At 38.8% G+C, this 21,156-nt stretch overlaps 1 protein-coding gene across 2 annotated transcripts in view; it reads left to right on the plus strand.

Moving 5' to 3' along the window:
* LGI1 (leucine rich glioma inactivated 1) overlaps positions 1 to 20,851 on the plus strand; it is a 38,548-nt gene extending 17,697 nt beyond the window's left edge. Inside the window, exons 3-8 of one of the 2 annotated variants that reach the window (XM_007080105.3) lie at positions 2,225 to 2,296; positions 2,393 to 2,464; positions 13,699 to 13,770; positions 16,616 to 16,785; positions 17,062 to 17,226; positions 19,775 to 20,851. In XM_007080105.3, coding sequence (XP_007080167.1) covers positions 2,225 to 2,296; positions 2,393 to 2,464; positions 13,699 to 13,770; positions 16,616 to 16,785; positions 17,062 to 17,226; positions 19,775 to 20,610 — 1,387 coding nt within the window. In that variant the 3' untranslated portion in view covers positions 20,611 to 20,851. The remainder of the gene's footprint in view (positions 1 to 2,224; positions 2,297 to 2,392; positions 2,465 to 13,698; positions 13,771 to 16,615; positions 16,786 to 17,061; positions 17,227 to 19,774) is intronic. The other variant, XM_015536656.2, reaches the window with a different exon arrangement.
* Positions 20,852 to 21,156: the final 305 nt, after the last annotated feature.

A 21,156-nucleotide genomic window follows, 5' to 3' on the forward strand; every position in this document is an offset into this window, starting at 1 on the left:
GATTTTAATCCTTGAAATATCTAGTTCAACAAGCATTATTTAACCAGGAACTGTGCTCAGGGCTGGGGACACAAAAGTAAATAAGGGTAAGCCCCTGCTCTAAGGAACATTCAATCTAGTAATGTAGTAATGACAAGAATTTAATGTAAATTGAATTCCTTTTGTTTAACAAATATTTATTCAGTGTCCACTATGGGATGGGCAGTATTACAGGTGCTAGGGATAAGCAATGGACACGCAGATACAAATTCTACTGGGAATCCTCTGTTTTATTTCCCTGACATGCGTGGGCAAGTTCTGCCCACTAATATCTATTTCCTGCTCTGTTTTGCATCTAATTTCAACATAAGGGGAACTAGTGCTGAAAGCTCTTTCTTCTGGTGACTTAGAGTGTACAGTTTTGAAGTGGCTGCCCCAACCATGGGGCAGTTTGTAAAGCAGTGAGCATGGGAGGTATTTCTCAGTATCTATTTTTGCCTTATTCTATTCTGTCCATCACTGATACTGCCTATTCAGAATGAAACAAAGCTCTGGAACATAAGGAAGGCTTTGGATGTTACTTGGAGCAAAGCTGAGCAATCTTGTTTTTCACAACTGTGAAGTAAGAAGAGACAAGTGCCAGAGTTATGACTGGAATCATAAACCTTTGAATTTGTTGTAATAACTACAAGCATCTAATAAGTATCATTATTCATTAGTGTTGACTTTTCAGAGCCTAGTCAATGACTTAAGTATAAAGCTATGATGTTGGAAGAGGAGAGAAAGAGAATCCAACATCACTCCAGGATTGATAGCTTAAGATGAAATGGAACAGAGCATCTAGTTTTATTTATTTGGTTCATGTTTCCTCCCATTTTTATGGAAAATGTCAAGCACATATAAAAGTAGAGATAATAGTAAACTTCATTTCCATGTATCTATGTTTTACCTTCAAAGATTCTCAGTCATGATCAATTCATCTCCAACTCACTGCTTTCCCCTCCCCTGATTATTCTGAAGCAATCCCAGATGTCAAATAAAATTTTCAAAAATGTTCAGGAAGTAAGATCTCTTAGTATTAATCTCCTTAGAGGTGAAATCACCAAGCTAGTTAGTGCCAATTATTTTTAATCCTTAGACTTCAAAAGTAAGTCAAAAAGATTCCTAACAGAGAATATTGGACTTTACATAGTGCAGTTAAATGGGATGTATGAGATTTGAATTATCAAATTATGTCAAACACCTGGTCTAGTCCATGACCTAGATCACATTTTGGATAATAGTTACAAGTGGAATAAGAGGTTCCCCCGCACAAGAGCCTTAATGTGTAGATGGAACATCACTTGAACCCATTATAAATTTGTCACCAGTACATTTAAAACTTTATTTTTAGCTTGTATCTACACTTTATCTAATGAATTCCATAAATTAATACTCACTCAAAAAAAAAATACCTCATCTTTGTATTATTTGGCCTATAATCACCTCTTTTAAGTCTGTCATTCAGAAGCTGGCAACTTTTCCAAATTGTTCAACAGGATGTTGGGACTGCTGGTTGATGTTCCTTTTCATCAGTAATTTCAAAACCAAATTCTTGTGGATTTTGACATTGCAAATAAATGTGCCCAAGTGAAACTGGTTTTTTTTCCCAACTATTTAGTAATAAATGGGTCTAAACCTTTTCCTAAGCCTCACTGTTTCCCATCTTCAGCCTGTTCTATTATCTAAGAAGGATGTTAGTTGATGTTCATTGAGCCAGTGTTGATGGCCTATCTACTGTGAGATATCAAAGCAAAACTAGGCTTTGATGGAGCTACTTTTCCAGGGCTTCCAGGCTTAACACCCTGAGGCACCATTGTGTGAGCTGATCAGAATGTTCCAGAAGTTTATAGAGCAAGAGGGAAAGATTCTGTTAGTGTCTTTGTCATAAAAATGTGCAAAATGTTGCTTTGGCTGCTTTGATTGTCATACTTGTCCAGTTATATCTCAAAAATGTTACTCAGGGCATGTGACATCCATCACTGTGAGAAGTGGGACATGAAGACTCTATGAGTATCTGATGAAGAGAGAATTGGGGGTAAAAAAAAAAGCTTCAAAGATTACCTAAATAAACAACACTGTGGAAGACAGACACCTAGACACTTTTCCATACACAACTCCCATTCATTTCTTTAAGACATAATAGCAGCAAAGATTGACAATCTGTCAGGTTAACTGTTTTCATTGTGTACTTTTTCCTGGGCAGATTATTCACATCGAACTCCTTTGATGTGATCAGTGATGATGCTTTTATTGGTCTTCCACATCTAGAGTATTTGTAAGTAAAAAAAACTTTTCTTTGACATAATGATTCAGGACAAGTCCTCTTGGGTTCCTACAGCTGTCTGACAACAAATATTATAACTTATTGCAGATTCATAGAAAACAACAACATCAAGTCCATTTCAAGACATACTTTCCGGGGACTAAAGTCTTTAATTCACCTGTAAGTATGAATGTTGCTGTTACTTTTTAAGCTTACTAACAGACAATGCAGTTTGATAATCTGTGGCTAAAGCGCCCACTTAATGGGTAGTCCATGAAAATTTAAGAAACCCAAATGATTTCTCTCCATGCATACTTGCCATATCTCCCTGTCATCAGCCAGTGTGTGTCCAAGAAATTGATTACTATTAATAGGATTAGCCTAATCCAACCATAATTAGGAAAATAATCTAATGCAGGGAAGTTGTGTGACTGAAATAACTTTTTAATTATCTACTTCATTACTCACTTCATGGATAATTATGGATTGACTATATAGCTTAATTTGATATGTGCTGTTTTTCTTTTTCTGTGTAAATCCTGACTTTATATACATTTAAATATATGCTATACCCACCAGCAATGTCTACACAGTACCTGAACAACTTGTTTATAAATTAAATGTTTAATTATTCAATGGATGGCTAGAGGTACAACTGTTGTTCTTAACAGGAGACAATTTTGCCTCCTAGGAAACATTCATCAATATCTAGAGACAGGTTTGATTGTCACAACTGGGGGCTGTAACTGACATCTAGTGGGTAGAGGGAAGCAATGCTCTTAAACACCCTACAATACACAGGACAGCCCCCACAACAAAGAAATATCCAGCCTAAAATGGCATAGTGCTGAGCTTGGGAAGCTTGAAAAACATGAACAAAATAACTTATTTGTCCTAGCCTCCCCCACCGCCTACACACACACACACACACACACACACACACACACACACACACAAATGTATTTTTAAGAAAGCTAGAGGGCATGGGAAGAAAAAGCACTAACATTTATTAAGTCCCCACTATTATGTTGGTCAATTTGCTTTACATGGATTTTCATTTAATCCTGTTAACAATCCTGCCAGATAAGTAAAATAATCCCCATTTTAGAAATGAGAAAACAGAGACCTAGAGGTGATATGTGACTAGTGAACTGAATAGCTATGCGATTATAGCATCAGTAGTCGAACTGCAATGAATATTCATCCATTCAAGGCTATTTTTCAAGTGCCTAATATGTGTCTCATTAATGTTGAGACAAAAGTCCAGGAGATCCAAATGTCATTCCATCAACTTTAACCTGTTCCCGCACAATACCTCACTATCAGCTCTGTTCTAAGCCCCAGGATCTATAGCAGGGAACAAGGCAGACAAAAATACTTGCCTTTTGAGCCACATTCTAGTGTGTCCACATGGTCCTAATGCTTCTTCTCACCAAGCCTTGTTTCAACTCCTGTTTGGATTTGCAACAAGGAAGGGGGAACTGATGGCCAGATGTATTATGCACAAATCATTATACCTTTCAAGTCTCCTGTAAAAAGTAATTACAATAAAAAATGTTTGCTAGGCTGCTCTGCATGTCAATGATATAATATGATGCAAAAATAATCGTGCATGGTATATATGTTATGCCATTTTATCACAGAGCCAAACACCACCAAACCTCATTATTTAGAAAATGATAAATAACAGAAACAAATATATGGAAGAAGAAATGAAAGTCTTGACCTCAACTTGAGAGCTTCTTAATTCACATAAATCCCATTCAACATAGCTTCTGTGTGATGCTTAGCATCATGAAGGGCTAAAGGAAGGATGCAAGATCCAGGTATCCTTTCTGGGAACTTGCAGTATAAGTCTTGCCATTCCCCTTGGTTCACTCAAGTGTATCTTCTCTTCAGTCTAAAGGACTGCCTGATCTGGAAAGAAAGGAGGAAGGAAGGAAGGAAGGAAGGAAGGAAGGAAGGAAGGAAGGAAGGGTTAATGAAGGGAGAGAGGGAGAGAAAGGAAGGAAAGAAGGGGAAGAAAAAATGGAAGGAAAGAGGCTAGAGATGAGGAGCAAAGGGAAAAAGAAAAAAAAATCTATACAACACCCTAATGAAGAACATCTATTTTGTTTGACTACAGACTGTTGGGTCCATCAAATGAAATGGGAATTGAAATTTGGGTCATAATGAGGCCCTTTATAAGAAGGGGACACTGGTATAGCGTGTGCTTAACATCTAGACATTTTCAAGCTCAAGGGAACACTAAAGTCAGTATTCAAAGGGGCATGAATCTTAAGGGTCAGACGGTGAAAGGAAAGATGAACCTCTCTGACCAGGTGCTAGAGGTGGGAAGGTGTTATGAGGGAACAGGTTAAAGTTGACTAAATGAATATGACCCTTAGGTCTCTTGCATCTTTATCTAATACTCAGATTGACTCATATGGCATTGCCAATATTAGATTGTTTTTGATCTACAAAAATGCAATGCCATATGGTTCATCCTAAATAGTCTTTAAGAAAGTGTCACACAAAGATGAATAAGATCCAATTCCAACCTGGAGAAGCTCAGCCTGGCAAGAGGAATTAGACAAACAAATATTTTCTCACTGAGTGCCTTTGTCCCCAAGTTATATTCTCCTTTCCAGTTATGCCATTCTTTGAGCTGTACTCCTTTCTCCCTTCCTTCCTTCCTTCCTTCCTTCCTTCCTTCCTCCCTCCTTTCTTCCTTTCTCTCCTTCCTCCCTTCCTCCCTTACTTCCTTTCTTCTTTTTTTCTTTTCTCCTTTCCTTTTTTTCCTTTCAGGGAGAGATGGGTAGGGAAGATTTGAAGCCTAAATGTCCCTCTGATTGCTCAGCACGTCAAGTTAATTTTCCATTATTTACCACCTATAAATAAATCTGGCATCTGTTGGAGCCATTAGTGTCCTTTTTAAGATTTTAGGCTTCAAAGTGCAATTTCCTCCACCTCGGACCAAGTCTTCCAATCAAAGGCAAGCACTGAACCAGTGAGGAATGATCACCTGACCCTCTAAATTGCACATACTGGAGGAAGAGTTTGCCAAGTTTTTTCAGGTCTTGACCTCATTATAGTCTCCTGGTGACCTTACAAAAGAGACAGGACAGTGGCACTACCCACGGTGACATGACAACATGGAAGTGCACCTGCATTTAAGCTGCTCCCCAGCTAGTAGTAAAAGCAGAAGTTTCCTGGGGTCTTTAATAAGACGTCTTGTGCCCTCCCATTATGTCAGGACCAGAAAGCTTTGATTGCGCTGCCTGGATCCTCCCACAGGACATGGTCTGAGGAACAAATATGACTAGGAAAGAAGGAAAAGATCCTGAAGACAGGAGCCCTAGCCTTGCTCTTCATCTCCAAATGCAAATAGTTGGGATGAGACATATACTTTTAGGTCCAGCTGGCTTCCACTCTGCCCCACCTGAGCATATACACATTCAGTCAGTTTCTAAGGAAGCAGCACACTTACATTACCTTCTTATACATCTATCTCAGGAGACTTAACTTCTAAAGAGAGATTTATAGACAACTTAAAAGTTACTATATATACACACTCCCCCTCAAGCTAGCTTTCAGAGAAGGGTGAATACGTTTCAGTCCTTATAAGGCCAGTCAAATCCTGGGACACTATCTATTAGTTTATTTTGAGTGACTGTCCCAATGTTATACATGTTTAACTTGAATGTTTGAATAGTTTATATATTTCAACAAGGTTTGAATTTTTCTAATGACTGTGTATTACTCTTGAAATCAGGGGGAAAATGCATTAAAAATATTTTATGGCCAACGATGATGAAATCTCTAAACATTGTGTATTTCTGTTAATACCCATGAGCCTTTTTCATAATTATTTCCTTGGGTATCACATATGTGTTTGTAATTAAGGCCCAATAGAGGCAGGTCTGTTTGCATGTATATATAAAAATATTCGGGGAAAATTGTCATCGATCTGTATGTGTTGTGGGGCACCTGCTGGTTGCTCAGCACTGTAGGGGTGCAAAAGGTATATACAGCAGTCCTCAAACTCAGGGTGCCTATGTATCCCCAATCAGTCAGGCAGGATGCCTTCACAATGACATACATGCAAGGAGGCAGTGCGATGCAGTGGCTGAGGGTGATCTCTGCCACCCGACTGCCTGGGTTCAAAGCCTGAACAACTGTGGGATATCAGGAGGTCACTTAACTCCACTGTGCCTCAGATTTCTTATATGTAAAATGGGAGTGATAATAATCTGTAAAAATATCGACAGGAAACAATAAGATACTTAGGAGTACCTAACTCCTAAGGTTATCATGAGATCAAGTGAGTTAATCTATGCAAAGTGCTTAGCACAGAGTCTGGTATGCAGTCAGCACCATTATGTAGGGATAAATTAAACTCACTGCCTAACTTCTATTCATCCTGGATCAAGATTCCAAATGCTGCAATGTATTTACCCCTTTAAATGTTTTGTATGAAATGAAAATAACTGCTCTTGAAGCACTACAAGTTCAGTCAGACAGCAACTCAAGATGAGGATCTGTACTGCAGGGAGGCTGGGAGCACCCCAGATAGCTGTGGGTGATGTTTCTTAGCAGCAGAGCCCAATGGCACTGAAACAAACTGCTGTCTGAGACAGTCTGGTCTGCCTTAAGAGACAAGACTTTCCAGTATGTTCCATAGTCATAATCACAGGTTTTCTCAGGTAAACCAGGAAGACACCAAAGTGGAGGGAATGGTCATCCCCTCTGTTGGGAAAGAAAGACTGTCTGCCATTGGGAATGCTTGACCCTACTCAGCTAGTTTCAAGATAACTAGACATTCAGTTGGGTAATTTCCTGGTGTCTTAAAGACTATGTCTAAGGCAGACTCTGAACCAAGACTAGAGAATGGTGCTTAGTTGAAGGCACACTTTAAAGAGCCTCCACATTGCTTTGGAATGAGTGAGGCTAAGTGAGGGTGAGGCTAAGAGGAGGGAGGGCTCTTTGTGAGCAGTGGATCTATGTGATGTGGGGGTGCATGACAATGGCAGTTCACAGGGCTTTGTACTTTCTCCCTAACTCAGTGTCTTGGTATAAGGGGGCTAAGAGAAGCATCTTCTACTCTTTTCTTTGTCTAGATTGATGGCCTTCTACTCCTCCACTCCAGCCTGCCTCATTCATATCTAAGTATCTACTGAGGGCTTACTTTGTACCAGGTACTAGGAATACAGTGATAAGAAAAGCATCCTTCCAGTACTAACTACAGAATCAACCTAGAACAAATTAACATTGATGAAATATATCCTCAAACCTTTCCTTGCCTTGTCTTCACTCCTCTCCTGATCAGTGCTATCCCCAACATGCTCTTCCCCACCTCAGACATTCCGGTACACCCCTACTCCCTATAAAAACCTGTGACCAAACTCATTGACTCTTAACAATGTGGCTTAAAGTATTGCCCCTCCTCATATCATTTCATAATTATTAAAGATGAAGCCATAGCGTTTCACAGGTGAAAAGTATAAAAATGTGATTTAAGAGCTAGAATAGAACTTGCAGATTATTCTGACCAAGTGATCGTTCTCTTTGCAGAAAAGAAAACAGTCAGAGCTCAAACCCAGTATGCCATTCCTGGCTTATGTCATTTCCACCCCACTCTGCTGCCCAATCCAGGGAGCCCTGAAGAGGGCAGGCAGGCAAAGTGTCGGCTTGGTCAGTTGCCCGGATTTCCTTCAGTCATGCAATGCAGAACGTCTTTTCCTGACAATTCTAGGGCCACCTCTGACTCCTTTCCTCTCTCTCCATCAGCCTTGTAATTTGTTTTCCTCTTATTCCTAATAATACTCATATTTAGTTTTAAAATCTAGCAATGATTTGACCCTTACCCACCTAACATATTTTTGAAGAGGAAGGAGGCCCCCCACATCAGTTCAAGCTCACACACTTTCATGCCATCTCACACTGGACCAGAAAGAAGGAGACAGAACGTCTCTAGACCTTTAGGAACAGTAACATGTGTCTCTGAAATCACTTGCTTTCCACGTGAATATCACCATGAGATGAACGCTGTATTAATGACTAAAAGAAAATATGACAAAATCGTTCTTTAAATGTTTTTATTTATTTTTGAGAAAGAGAAAGAGACAGAGGACGAGCGGAAGAGGGGCAGAGAGAGAGGGAGACACAGAATCTGAAACAGGCTCCAGGCTCTGAGCTATCAGCACAGAGCCTGATGCAGGGCTCAAACTCGTGAACTGTGAGATCATGACCTGAGCCGAAGTCATACGCTTAACCGACTGAGCCACCTAGGCACCCCAAAATATGACAAAAACCTTAACAGTAATAGGCAGGATGGTTATTGTTTTACACTTGAAAAATAGAATTTTTATACTTTCCAAATTTTCTTGAAGAAATAATAATAAGTATTATTACATATGTATGTATACATATATATGCATCTGCATATATGTGTGTATATGTATATCAGGAAAAAATATATGCCAGTGACATATCTATCACTAATAAATGTGTATGCTTTATATACATCAGTAAAAGATGAGACACTTAAAAATACCAAGGCATAAAGTTCTGTCTACTCAAAGAGGCAAAGAAAATAGATGATCTCAACCTCCTGAATTGAGCATTTAAAAGTGCTTAGATATTGGGGCACCTGGGTGGCTCAGTTGATTTAGTGTCTGACTCTTGATTTTGGCTCAGGTCATAATCTCACAGTTTGTGAGATCAAGCCCCATGTCAGGCTGTGTGCTGACAGTACAGAGCCTGCTTAGGATTCTCTCTGTGTCTCTCTCCCTCTCTCTCTGCCCCTCCCTGCCTCTCTCTCTCTCTCAAAATAAATAAATAAACTCAAATTTTTTAAAAATAATAAAAGTGCTTAGGTATTAAGTATCACTGGCATTGACAACAACCAAGAAACAGATTAGTTTTGTGCCTTGATTATCTGACATAAGGCTTAAAAATTCACATGCAGATGCAGAAATTTTCCCTGGAATCTATTTCAAAAGTGTGTTTATAAAAATATTAGTAGTTTTTTGCGTTAATTTTCACAATAAATGAAATTGGTATTCTTTACTCAGTTTTGCAGATGTAGAGACAGAAACCGAGAGAGGTTAAATTAAGTTGGTAAAAGGCACACTCCTGACAGTGAGGATGCTCAAATGGAAGCCCTCGTCCACTTGAGACAAAGCCAGCACCCAAACTACTACACTGATGTGGGTATGAAAGTGACAGCCAGTTTTACAAAAGACAGAGATCATATTTCAACCAGAGCAGCTTTTAGGGAAAAGGGAATGATAATATGAAGCTGTTACTCGTGAAGCAGGGGGAAGATGGAGGGAAAGGAGAAACTGAGAACATTTAATGGATTGGATTTTCCATTTTGCTCTCCAGTAGCAAGACTCAAGGTAGAGATGGAATCTGAAGAATCAAATGATCCTAACATCAAGTCTAAAAACTCTAACCCTAACCCTATCTCAATATCTCTAACTGTTTCAGTAACCTAATAGGCATGAAATCTTCACCCTTTCTGCCTAAGGACCAAATGCTGAGCAGGCTTCCCGGAGCATCAGGGACTTGCTACTTTTTCTTCCTAGCAGCCCTGGCCCAGACCCCTCAGGAGCTCCCCACCCCACCCGCCCACCTCCCAAGTCTCTCAGAGAATTGCCCATAAGCCCCAGACACCCATGATGGTTTTGGAAGCTCCAGGCCCTCCTCAAAGCTGAGTTTCAGCTGGTGCAAGGAACCCAGAGGTGTAGCTCCAAATCTGGACTGACTGCAGTCCTAAATTTCCTCAGAGGATGAGGGCCTGAAGCCATGTGGGAATCTTGTGAGAAAAATGGGAGCTCCATCCTGAAACCGATCTCATGAAATAGTTGACATCATCTGACCATGACAGTTATTCACACTCCAGCCCAGTAACTTCAGAACTTTACAGATGAAGTAAAATAATTGGTTTAGAATGATTAAATCCTCACTGGACAGAACCATTACATACACATATACTAAGCAATGGGGTCTTTTTAAAACCTCAACTTTATCCTTTGTTTCTTCTGAATTTAGAATTTAGAATAACAATACATGCTCGATGATAAAAACTCTTACAATCCAGATGTTTACATAGCAAAAGTAAAAGATTCTAAGTGTAAACAATTATATCTTTTTCCAGACCCTTATGGATTGTTAGACACATATCCTCCCTCCCCAAGTGGGATTATCTTCTACGTACTATTCTCCAATTTCCCTGCTTTTTGTTTTCCTTTAGGCATAATCTCATGTCAAATAATAGAGATCTACCTCATGTTTTAAAATCTCCTGCAAAATATTCCATGTTAACTGCACACAATCCTTACTGACGGACATGCAGGTTGTTTCCAATTCTTTTCTACTCTAGATAATTCTAGATTAACTATCTTTCCCCAGTTGGGCAGTGGGTCTCAACATAATTCCAATTCTATTTACTTGGCAAATTGGAAAATACTCTTAACTGGCCAGCTAAGAAATGTGTGGAGGCATTTCATATTTCTTTTCTTCACTTTGCAGACTCTTCTAATCTCCTATGTGCCCTGTGCATCCTTCACCATGTGCCCATCAGCCTGCACTGGCTGCTTTACATCAGGGCCCAGTTACATTTGTTTTGCAGAATAATTCCCAGGCTTTGTCAGCATTGCTTTCCTAAGACATTCTCTGCTCCATTCCCTCTTGCAGCTTTCTTCTTATGCAAATGTGAACCCTGTCACTGAGGCCTCCCAAAGGCTTCAGGGAAGCTGTCTGAACTCCAATTCCTGGGCCTCTGGCATCTGGAAGCCTTCCTCTCATTTCTGAGTCTTCCACTTATTTCTGCCTCTTTTAGGATTCCAGGCAGACTTCTCATGCCTCCCTGTCACCAAACCTAGGCATGAAGCTCCATCCTATCTCCTTCAGAAACGGTCCACTGTGAGTCAGTATTTCACTGAATTTTGGCAGTGGAACAGGGAAAGAGTCACATTGAGTGCAGTAAATCCATCCATCACTTCTGCCTTTGGCACCTCTTATGCTGTCCCACCCTCTGGTCCCCAGAGTGAGAGTCTCTCTGTCACAAGAAGTCCTCAAGAGGCACAGAGCCTTATTCTACAGCCCATCAGGTCAACCTGCCTTCATCGGTCCCATCCAACAACTCTGTTGAATTAAAAGTCCTCCATCTTGTCATGGAAAAATGATGTGTCTCTACCCCAGAAGCCTGTAGCTCCAAGTCTGTGTCTTACCAGCTGCTTCTGTGGTTGCCTTCACCTTGGGTATGTGAGGCCTAGAGCTCTATGCATCCTTTGGGCAGGAAGTGGAACTCCCAGATTTGTTCACTGTTTAGAAGAACTGCCTTGGAAATGAAATGGAATGGAATGGAATGGAATCAAATGGAATGAAATGAAATGAATTGAATTGAAATAAAATAAAATAATAAAATAAAATAAAATAAAATAAAATAAAATAAAATAAATAAATAAATAAATAAAATAATTGCTTTGGGCAGCAATGCAAACAGGGTATCTCTTCCTGGGCAACCCTAGTGGCAGTAGCAATTCAGGACTTGTCTGTTTCTTCATTTCACATCCACTGTCTTATGATCCAGCCTCCTCCAACCTTGTGCCCTGCAGCCAGGTGTAGTTTGTGCTGGTTTCACCCATGTAGGAGTTAGCATGAGAACTTAAAGACACATCATGCCAGAAAATAAATTGAGACACATAACTCGGGAATGACTCTGGACTTGTCCAAGACACTAGGAAATCTCTTCATTCAAGAGAATTCAGAAAAGTGAATTATGGAGACATTCTCTTGAAAAGTCTTCTTTAACAACATTTTATTAATACTAAATAGGTGGACAGTCATGGTAGTTTTTTCGTGTGGTCAGTTTTCTAAATGTTGTTTCCTGAGCAGTGTACACACAGAAGCCCTTCTCCTTTGTTTCTTCTCCCCACCTCCCTGCTGCCCTTTGTTGAGAGTAGACCAGATGCCAGGTGCCTTCCTGAGTTATCCCATTTACTTTTTCTAACAATCTTATGACATGAGGTATTATTAACTTCCCCCTAAAAATGAAAAAACTGAGTCTTGAGGAAGATTTATAAAGTCGCACAGCCAGGAAAGAGTGGAGTCAAGATTCAAACCAAGCTCAGAATGACTCCAAAGCTGTGCCCTTCTTTATATAATGGACTGTCACTGAGACCGGAACATTCTGATTCAGTTCCCATTCTTACGTTCCAAGGTCCATTGAAAAGAGTTTTCCAATCTAGTAGTAATTTCTAAAACTCAGGAAAACAACATAATTAACTTAAAAATAGGTTTTAAAAGTCTTTAATGTTTGCACTTGAGAAATCTCATAATAATTAGAGCAGGTGGAAGACAAGAAGAGTTTTGAGTGTGTTTTAAATGGAATTTGAGTGAATTTTCAAGGACTTTGGAGGCCAAACACATAAGCTCTTTTTATTTCATTTAATTTAAAAAAATTTTTTTAATTGTTTTTAATAGTTTTGTGGAATAAAAACAATCATAAGAAAAGTATATAACATGTATATACACAATGCTGGTTAAAAATAAAAAATTACCAGTACGTACATTCCTTCCTATCATGCAAGGCCCACTCCTTGTTATGCCCACACTTCTGTAATATGGACACATTTCTCTTTTCTTGATAGTATCAGGACTATTTTCTACTCATTAGCTTTGATTAGAATCATTCTAGTGATTCATGAAAGAACAAATAGAGAAAAACAATTCCTGTGACAATAAGACAAGAACTGGAAGAAAAGGAAAGAGGAGATGATTAAAGAGGATGGATGGATGGATGGATATTTGTGAGAAAGCTGTTTTCTGAGGTCGAATGAATGTATGTAAAAAGGGAGTATATACTTTGGAAAGAAGAAAGGATATGCTGGCAGGGAGGTAAGTTAGACAGAGTCCTCAAACTCTAGAGCTATTGGCACTATCAGTTGTGGATTCAGCTGCTGTCTGGAGAACGTGAGGAAGAGAGAGGGAGGAGGAGGGGCAGCCTGAGTGTGAGGGGAAAAGGGCACTGTCAACCATTTAGTTAGTCATCATTTGGGACACATCCCCTAGACTGAATGTCCAAGAGTATGAATCTCATATTCTATTCTACATAGAAGGATCAATGCCCAGTATCATTTTATTGCTGGCATTGTGGGGGTTGTTTGTTAGTTTCTTTTTTTACCATGACACATAAAGTGCCATAAACACTGAGCAAGTGTTGAAGCAATGAGACCAAGAATTGAAAATACGATAGTAGGAATCTGAGTAGTATCTTAGAAGAAGGAGAAGAAAAGGTCCTGCAAGTAATTTAGTGTAGTCGGGAAAGAATAAAAGGGACTTATAATTAAGTTTTATCATAAAATGCATTTATTTAGTTTATGACTATAGTTTACATCACTCTTTTTTTTCTTTTTTTCTTCCAGGAGCCTTGCAAACAACAATCTCCAGACACTCCCAAAAGATATTTTCAAAGGCCTGGATTCTTTAACGAATGTGTAAGAGGACCTAAGAAATCACTGATTAATTAATTCGCAGTTGTTAACAAAGAAGCCTGTTATTGAGGATTAGAATTCGTAACTGGCTTTAAAATTAAGTTAGAATTTTAAAATTTAAATTTTAAATTGGCTTAAATTTTAAATTTACTTGAACTAATGTTGGAGCCTTCTATGGTATTTCCCACTGGAAATTCTGAATATATGGTGCCCAGGCATTCCTTTGACAAAGTGTTTGTCCTCTGGGAGGTAGTGCTGATAAGGGACTTTGAGGGTGTGGGAAGAGGAGGCCCAGAGTGAAGTTTCAAGATGCCTTTTTTCACATGAGTTCCAGGAAATGGGGCTACAAAGGAAAAACATAAAGGAGTCTGGGAAACTGACCGAGTACAGATGAAAGGTTACACCCATGGGTTGGTCAATCAACAGAGAAATGGAACAGGAAGTGGGGGAAGGGAGGCAAGTTTGCCTTTTCTCTAGTTAGACTGAACAACAACTCTAGGCTTAATCCCCAGGAATTTGGCTTAAGCCCAGGAAGGGAATGAACTTAATTATTTTTGACCCTTTTTCAAACAAAAGAGCTTTCAAACTTTGACTTTTAAGCTTCAGAGTGAAAGATCTTTGTAAGGAATTTGTATATTTTGCTGTAAGCAAAGCAAGTAATATATGCCTAACCCTCTCAAAAGCAATTTAGCTTCATTAAGTGTTTTCCAGACATTAGAAGGGTATTTAAATGTCATAAGATAGATAGATACAGGAACAAATGAAAGAATATATGAAACCAAAAGATTTCTTCTTATCAATTCAGGTACTTTGCTATAGAATATACATTCAAAACAAATTTTCTCCAATGACAAAAGATCTAAGTCAAGTATTTTCTCCTAAACCTAGTATTTAACTTCAAATCAGTAAGCTAATGAAAAACTTTCTTTGTTCCTTGTGGTATTTCCCCAGCCCCTCCTTAATGCCTATTACCCCAATTCCTGAATGATGGTTTATTTCCAAGAGAGTGCCAGAATCAGGACACTTCCAAGAGAGTCTCGGACAGACCACAGTTATCCGTCTGGTTTACAATCACCCAGAAAAACTGATACTCATTATTCTGGGTCAGAGTATTCTTGGGAGATGAAGTCAGTCTTGGGAATGTCTTAGAGGTTAGATGATATGCTATGACAGACTTGGGGATACAGCTTATTTGGGCACCATCCTCTGGCCCATCCTGGTGACAGCCAATACTGCACACTAGAAACAAAACAAAACAAAACAAAAACCCAAAAAACAAACAACAACAAGAAAACCCACTTGAAATTGGCTCAACCTCTATGGAAATCCCATAATGGATTTGGCCTCTTGGGCCTACTCTGAGATGCCCAAATCAAGAATTATCTAAGAAGTACAAGGATCCTTGCCAAGTTGTCTTTTAGTGGATTTCTTGGTTTTCTTGAATGTATCCCTCCAAAAGCATTTTTAAATGCTTCAACATTTAAAAATTACTCATGTGCTGTGTGAACACTAGGCAATACCTATCTTAGGAATTCCGTGTGACCAGGAAGGGTTTTAGGAAGGACCTGGAATGTCCGAACAAAAGCAATGCAAATAAACAGAAAACTTGGTGAGTTGGGATCATATGTGGAAATTTGAACTACCCATGCTGTATAGTTTATTACAGACATGAGTTGTTGTATGTCTGAGTTAACTCTGCTGTGTCAAAGTCATTTCCTATTAAAATTCAATTTGTAGACCATGGAGTAGGATCAGAATGAATTACATCTGTGAGGAAGAAGAAAAGCAAATAGCTCCCTTGATTTAATTAAATATGATATAATAAGCACTGTATTCTATCTTCTAGACCTGCATTGTCCAATATGGTAGCCACACATGTGGTCACCAAACAGCATTCATAGTGTAACTGAGGAACAAAACTTTAAATTTTACTTAATTAAAAAAAATTTTTTTAATGTTTATTTATTTTTGAAGGAGAAAGACACACAGTGTGAGTGGGGTAGGGGCAGAGAGAGAGGGAAACACAGAATCTGAAGCAGGGTCCAGGCTCTGAGCTGTCAGCATAGAGCCTGAAGCAGGGCTAGAACGCACGAACCGCGAAATCATGATCTGAGCTGAAGCCGGATGCTTAACCAACAGCCACCCAGGCGCCCCTAAATTTTACTTAATTTTTTAAAAATTAAGCCAAAAACTAAATTTAAATGAGTTCAATTATGGGAAAATGTAATTATGTTTGGAACAACTTGGATGTGTGAAACTATTGTTTCCAGCTAGAAATTTTATGAAATCTAAATCCATATCACACACTTCTGATGAAAATTTAGCATCCAAATTGAGATATACTCTAAGTGTAAAACACACTAGACTCCAAAGACTTACTATTTTTTAAAAATGTAAACTATCTCATTAATAATGTTTGTATTGACTACACATCTAAATAATAATATTTTGTGTGAAATACTAAGCAAAATATCATTTTAAAATAAATAAAATATATTGTTAAAATTAATTTCACCTATTTCCTGTTACCTTTTTAATGTGTTTATAGAAAATTTTAAATTATGTATAGAGTCCACACTATATTTCTATGGACACACAGCTCTAGACAGAGCTGCCTTTGATCCAAGAGGGAATAACTTCTGAGGTTCCATTGACTGGGTAGCAATGAAGGGTGCACTGTGGGAACTCTCTGAACTCAAAGTGAATTGTCGATCAGGTTTAAGGTAGATTATGGGGCACGATGTAAAGCCAGGTAAAGGCATTTTGCATGTGTTAATTGCTGAAGTAAAGTCATGCCTTTGGAGGTAGGACCCTCATACAGCAAAATCAGCTGAAATTTGTCTTTCAGGGACCTGAGAGGGAATTCATTTAATTGTGACTGTAAACTGAAGTGGCTGGTGGAATGGCTAGGCCACACCAATGCAACTGTTGAAGACATCTACTGCGAAGGCCCCCCAGAATACAAGAAACGCAAAATCAATAGTCTCTCCCCAAAGGATTTTGATTGCATCATTACAGGTAATGGATTCCAAATGATTCCACCTCATAAAGTTAAAATAAGGGCTACATTTTATGTGTGTGCAGGAATTGATATTTTTTATATCTTTAAAAACCAACTGACCGATTTAATTTTTAAAATACTATAAAGCATTAAAACTTTGTGTGTTTAAAAGCAAAGTAAAATTATCATTTTACTATTTCTCTTAAATAAATGTATCTCTTATGGACATTTGAGATCTAGCCAAGGAGCAAGGCATTAGCACAGTTATTCATCATCATTTCCTGTTTTTGCAGAATTTGCAAAGTCTCAAGACCTGCCTTATCAATCACTGTCCATAGATACTTTTTCTTATATGAACGATGAGTATGTGGTCATTGCTCAGCCTTTTACTGGAAAGTGCATTTTCCTTGAATGGGACCATGTAGAAAAGACCTTCCGGAATTATGACAACATTACAGGTATGAAAAGCCTGATTGTATTTTGAATAGAAAGTTAAGCACATTGAACCAAGGGGAACAGAAAAAGACAAGTGGTATAGGGGGATGCTTTGGGCAGGCTTAGAGTCATTTAAACCCCAACTGTACCATTTACTAAGTGACTTGGGGTTGTTCCCTAAACCTTAATTTCCTGACTTGGAAATGGGAATAATAATACCCAACTCACAGGGTTGTTGTTAAGATAATGCAATCATAAGATAATGTGATCACATATTCAAGGAACTTAGCACAGAACCTAGCCTAGTAAACACACAATAAAAGGTGGATTATTTTTCCAGGAAAAATATTGGACTAGGAATCATGAGGTTTAATCCAGGTTCTGCCACAAACTAGCTGGGTGAACCACTCACCCTCACTGGGCCCTCCCTTTTTCTTAACTATAAAATAAGGATGTTATTTTAGATCATTGAATCTCAAGCTTTGTTGCACAAACATGACTCCTACAAAAGGTTAATGTACTCCTAGTGACAGAAAGGGTTTTTGGTCCAATATATCTGTGAGCTATATCTCCCTGTTAGAGATTCATAATACACAGTAAAGACCCTGAGAAGTCTGGCAGTAAGGCAGGCTCTTTAAAGTGTTTTATGCATTTAATTTGACGTCGGAAACCACCTTTTTTCCCTGAAAACTTTTACTTAGGTGCCCTCTTAAGTTTTTTCAACAACTTTACAATTTTTAAATAAGTGAGAATATGGGCCCCTTCTGAAATATTTCCGTTAGCTTTAGCTTCTAACGTATTTAAATCTTAAACTTTTCCATAAACTTCTCCCACCTTTTTGGGTGGGAAGGGTCATAATTAGATTTTGTGGGTGGCCACAAGCCCCATTTCTCATAGGATCAAGACAGGTCTGGGGCTGGCTTGAGACTGAGGTGCCCAGATGAAGGAATCTTCTTCAAACTGAAGTTGTCCCAGAAACCTCCTTCTTTCTCAAGGTGGAAGGTCATGCTTCCCTTTCTCCCCCAAACCCCTCAGTTTTCCCATGGGCTATTGCGCAGTTTTGTGCAGTTTAGTTCAGGTTCTTCTTACCTGGAATAATTCATCATTATTCCAGATGAATCTTAAGACGAACACTTGAAAGAGAAATGAATCACACATTTGCAGACTTTCAGAGGCCATCATCTCATCTAGAATGACAAATATATGCCAAATATGCAGTTACTATGACTTCCCTTACCCCAGACAGATATCGCTAATCAATCATGGTGCTCTTGCTTACAGAGTGCAGACAGGGCAACAGAATCCTTCTCAACATAATTTTCCAGGAAGTTTTCCAATCAATCAGTTGATACGGTACGTGGTTGAAATCTAGTGGACATCCCTGATCTTGTCCAAACTCTCATTGTATAGAAGAGAAACTGAATTTTAGAGAAGTAAAGTGATTTTCCTGAAGTCATACAATCAGTTGAGCCCTTGAAAGGTCACAAATAGAATAATTTCACCTATTAGTACAGAGTTGATGCAGAATTTATTGCCTCAGAGCCTTTAAAGTTGCAGTTAGAAAAGGCGTGGGCCCAGATTTGCCCCGCTCTCTTTGGATTTCTTAGAGCCAAGCTCCTTCTAGTCAACCAGAATTTACTGATCAAACTCTCATCAAACTCTTACCAAAAGGATACTGAGCTGGTCCACTGATCCCATATTGTTTTCTGAGATTTCCCAAAATAACTGTTAGGAGTATCACCCATGACTGTACCCCTCTTCCATTTTTCTCAAAGATTCCTCTTTCTTCTCTTCTCTCCTGCCACCAAAACTTCAGAAAAATTACAAGTGTCATCTTTATCCTTTTTTAGGGGAAAATTATGTTACTTTTAGAGCAAGATTCAATTCACAATTAGAACAAACCAATTACAGTTAGAACCATGGGCTACCCAGATCACTGCTCAAGACTTTGTAGGATGATCTAGAAACTTGTGGGATCCTAGCCCAAGTTGGAAGCCCTGGAATAGCTCACCTCCTCCCAGCTTGGGTTAAAAGCATAGAGACTCTGGTAGACCTGGGTTTGAATCCCAACTTTGCCTTCTCTTAGCAGCACTGAACCCCTCTGAGCTTCAATCTGCTCATCTGCAAAAGGGAGAATAATAATATTTATCTCTTAAGATTGTTGGGAATTTTTAATGAGATGATTTGGCAAAGCACATAGTTGGTGCTCAATAAATGGCAGTTTTCACTAGAATTACTATAACTCATAATATGTCAGGGAAAGCAATGCTTTCTTTCTGTAAGAAGTGAGAGGAGGAAACTCAGGCTGTAGCCATATGTCCTGAATGTCTAGTGCAGGTTGGATGTGACATGACAACTCAGGTGTTGGTAACAAGGCCTCATGAGGCACAAAGGCACAGAACGTCAGGATCCTGCTGCCATTGGGTCTTAGAGATTGGCCTTGCCTGTTCAACCAAGGAAATCTCTTATTTCAGGCTGATTTTGGTGGAAGTTGTATGGCCTCAGCCTGCATGTTTACATGCTGCAAAAGAGGATGGCCATCCAACTAATCTCTCATTTGTCTTTTCCCAGGCACGTCCACTGTAGTGTGCAAGCCTATAGTCATTGAAACTCAGCTCTATGTTATTGTGGCCCAGCTGTTTGGCGGCTCTCACATCTATAAGCGAGACAGTTTTGCAAATAAATTTATAAAAATCCAGGATATTGAAATTCTCAAAATCCGAAAACCCAATGACATTGAAACATTCAAGATTGAAAACAACTGGTACTTTGTTGTTGCTGACAGTTCAAAAGCTGGTTTTACTACCATTTATAAATGGAATGGAAATGGATTCTACTCCCATCAATCCTTACATGCGTGGTACAGGGACACTGATGTGGAATATCTAGAAATAGCCAGAACACCTCAGACACTCAGAACGCCTCATTTAATCCTGTCTAGTAGTTCCCAGCGTCCTGTAATTTATCAGTGGAACAAAGCAACACAATTATTCACTAACCAAACTGACATCCCTAACATGGAGGATGTATATGCTGTTAAGCACTTCTCAGTGAAAGGTGACGTGTACATTTGCTTGACAAGATTCATTGGTGATTCCAAAGTAATGAAATGGGGAGGATCCTCATTTCAGGATATTCAGAGGATGCCATCACGAGGATCCATGGTGTTCCAGCCTCTTCAGATAAATAACTATCAATATGCAATTCTTGGAAGTGATTATTCCTTTACTCAAGTGTATAACTGGGATGCAGAAAAAGCCAAATTTGTGAAATTTCAGGAATTAAATGTTCAGGCACCGAGATCATTCACGCATGTGTCCATTAATAAGCGTAATTTTCTTTTTGCTTCCAGTTTTAAGGGAAATACACAGATTTACAAACATGTCATAGTTGACTTAAGCGCATGACACACCAAATTCTGTGGCTGCCATCAGAAACTTTCTACAGTACATGATCCGGACGAACTCAATGCATGATGACTCTTCTTATCACACTTGCAAATGAATGCCTTTCAAACATTGAGACTGCTAGAACCAAGCACTACCAGTATCTCCATCCTTAACTGTCCAGTCCAGTGGTGTGGGAAGTTACCTTTTATAAGACAAAATTGAATTGTGTAACTGTTCTTTGCAGTGAAGATGTGTAAATAAGTGTTTAATGGTATCTGTTACTCCAAAAAGAAATATTAATATGTACTTTTCCATTTATTTATTCATGTGTTCCAAAACAACTGCCAAATAAAATGTTTACATTTTCTTTCATATCTCAAAGGTAATTATTTACAATTATTTTATTCTTGGTGATGGATGCTGAGGAAATAGCTTTATACAATAGGGTTATATTTACATCAAGAACTTAGGGTGTGAATAGTAAGTGATGATGAAGCACTGATATTGATTACCCAAGATATATGAACAGGTTTATCAGCTGATTTGGAACATTCAAAGGTGTTT

The sequence above is a fragment of the Panthera tigris genome, chromosome D2 (assembly GCF_018350195.1).
Source record: "Panthera tigris isolate Pti1 chromosome D2, P.tigris_Pti1_mat1.1, whole genome shotgun sequence".
Classification (NCBI taxonomy): Eukaryota; Metazoa; Chordata; class Mammalia; order Carnivora; family Felidae; genus Panthera; species Panthera tigris.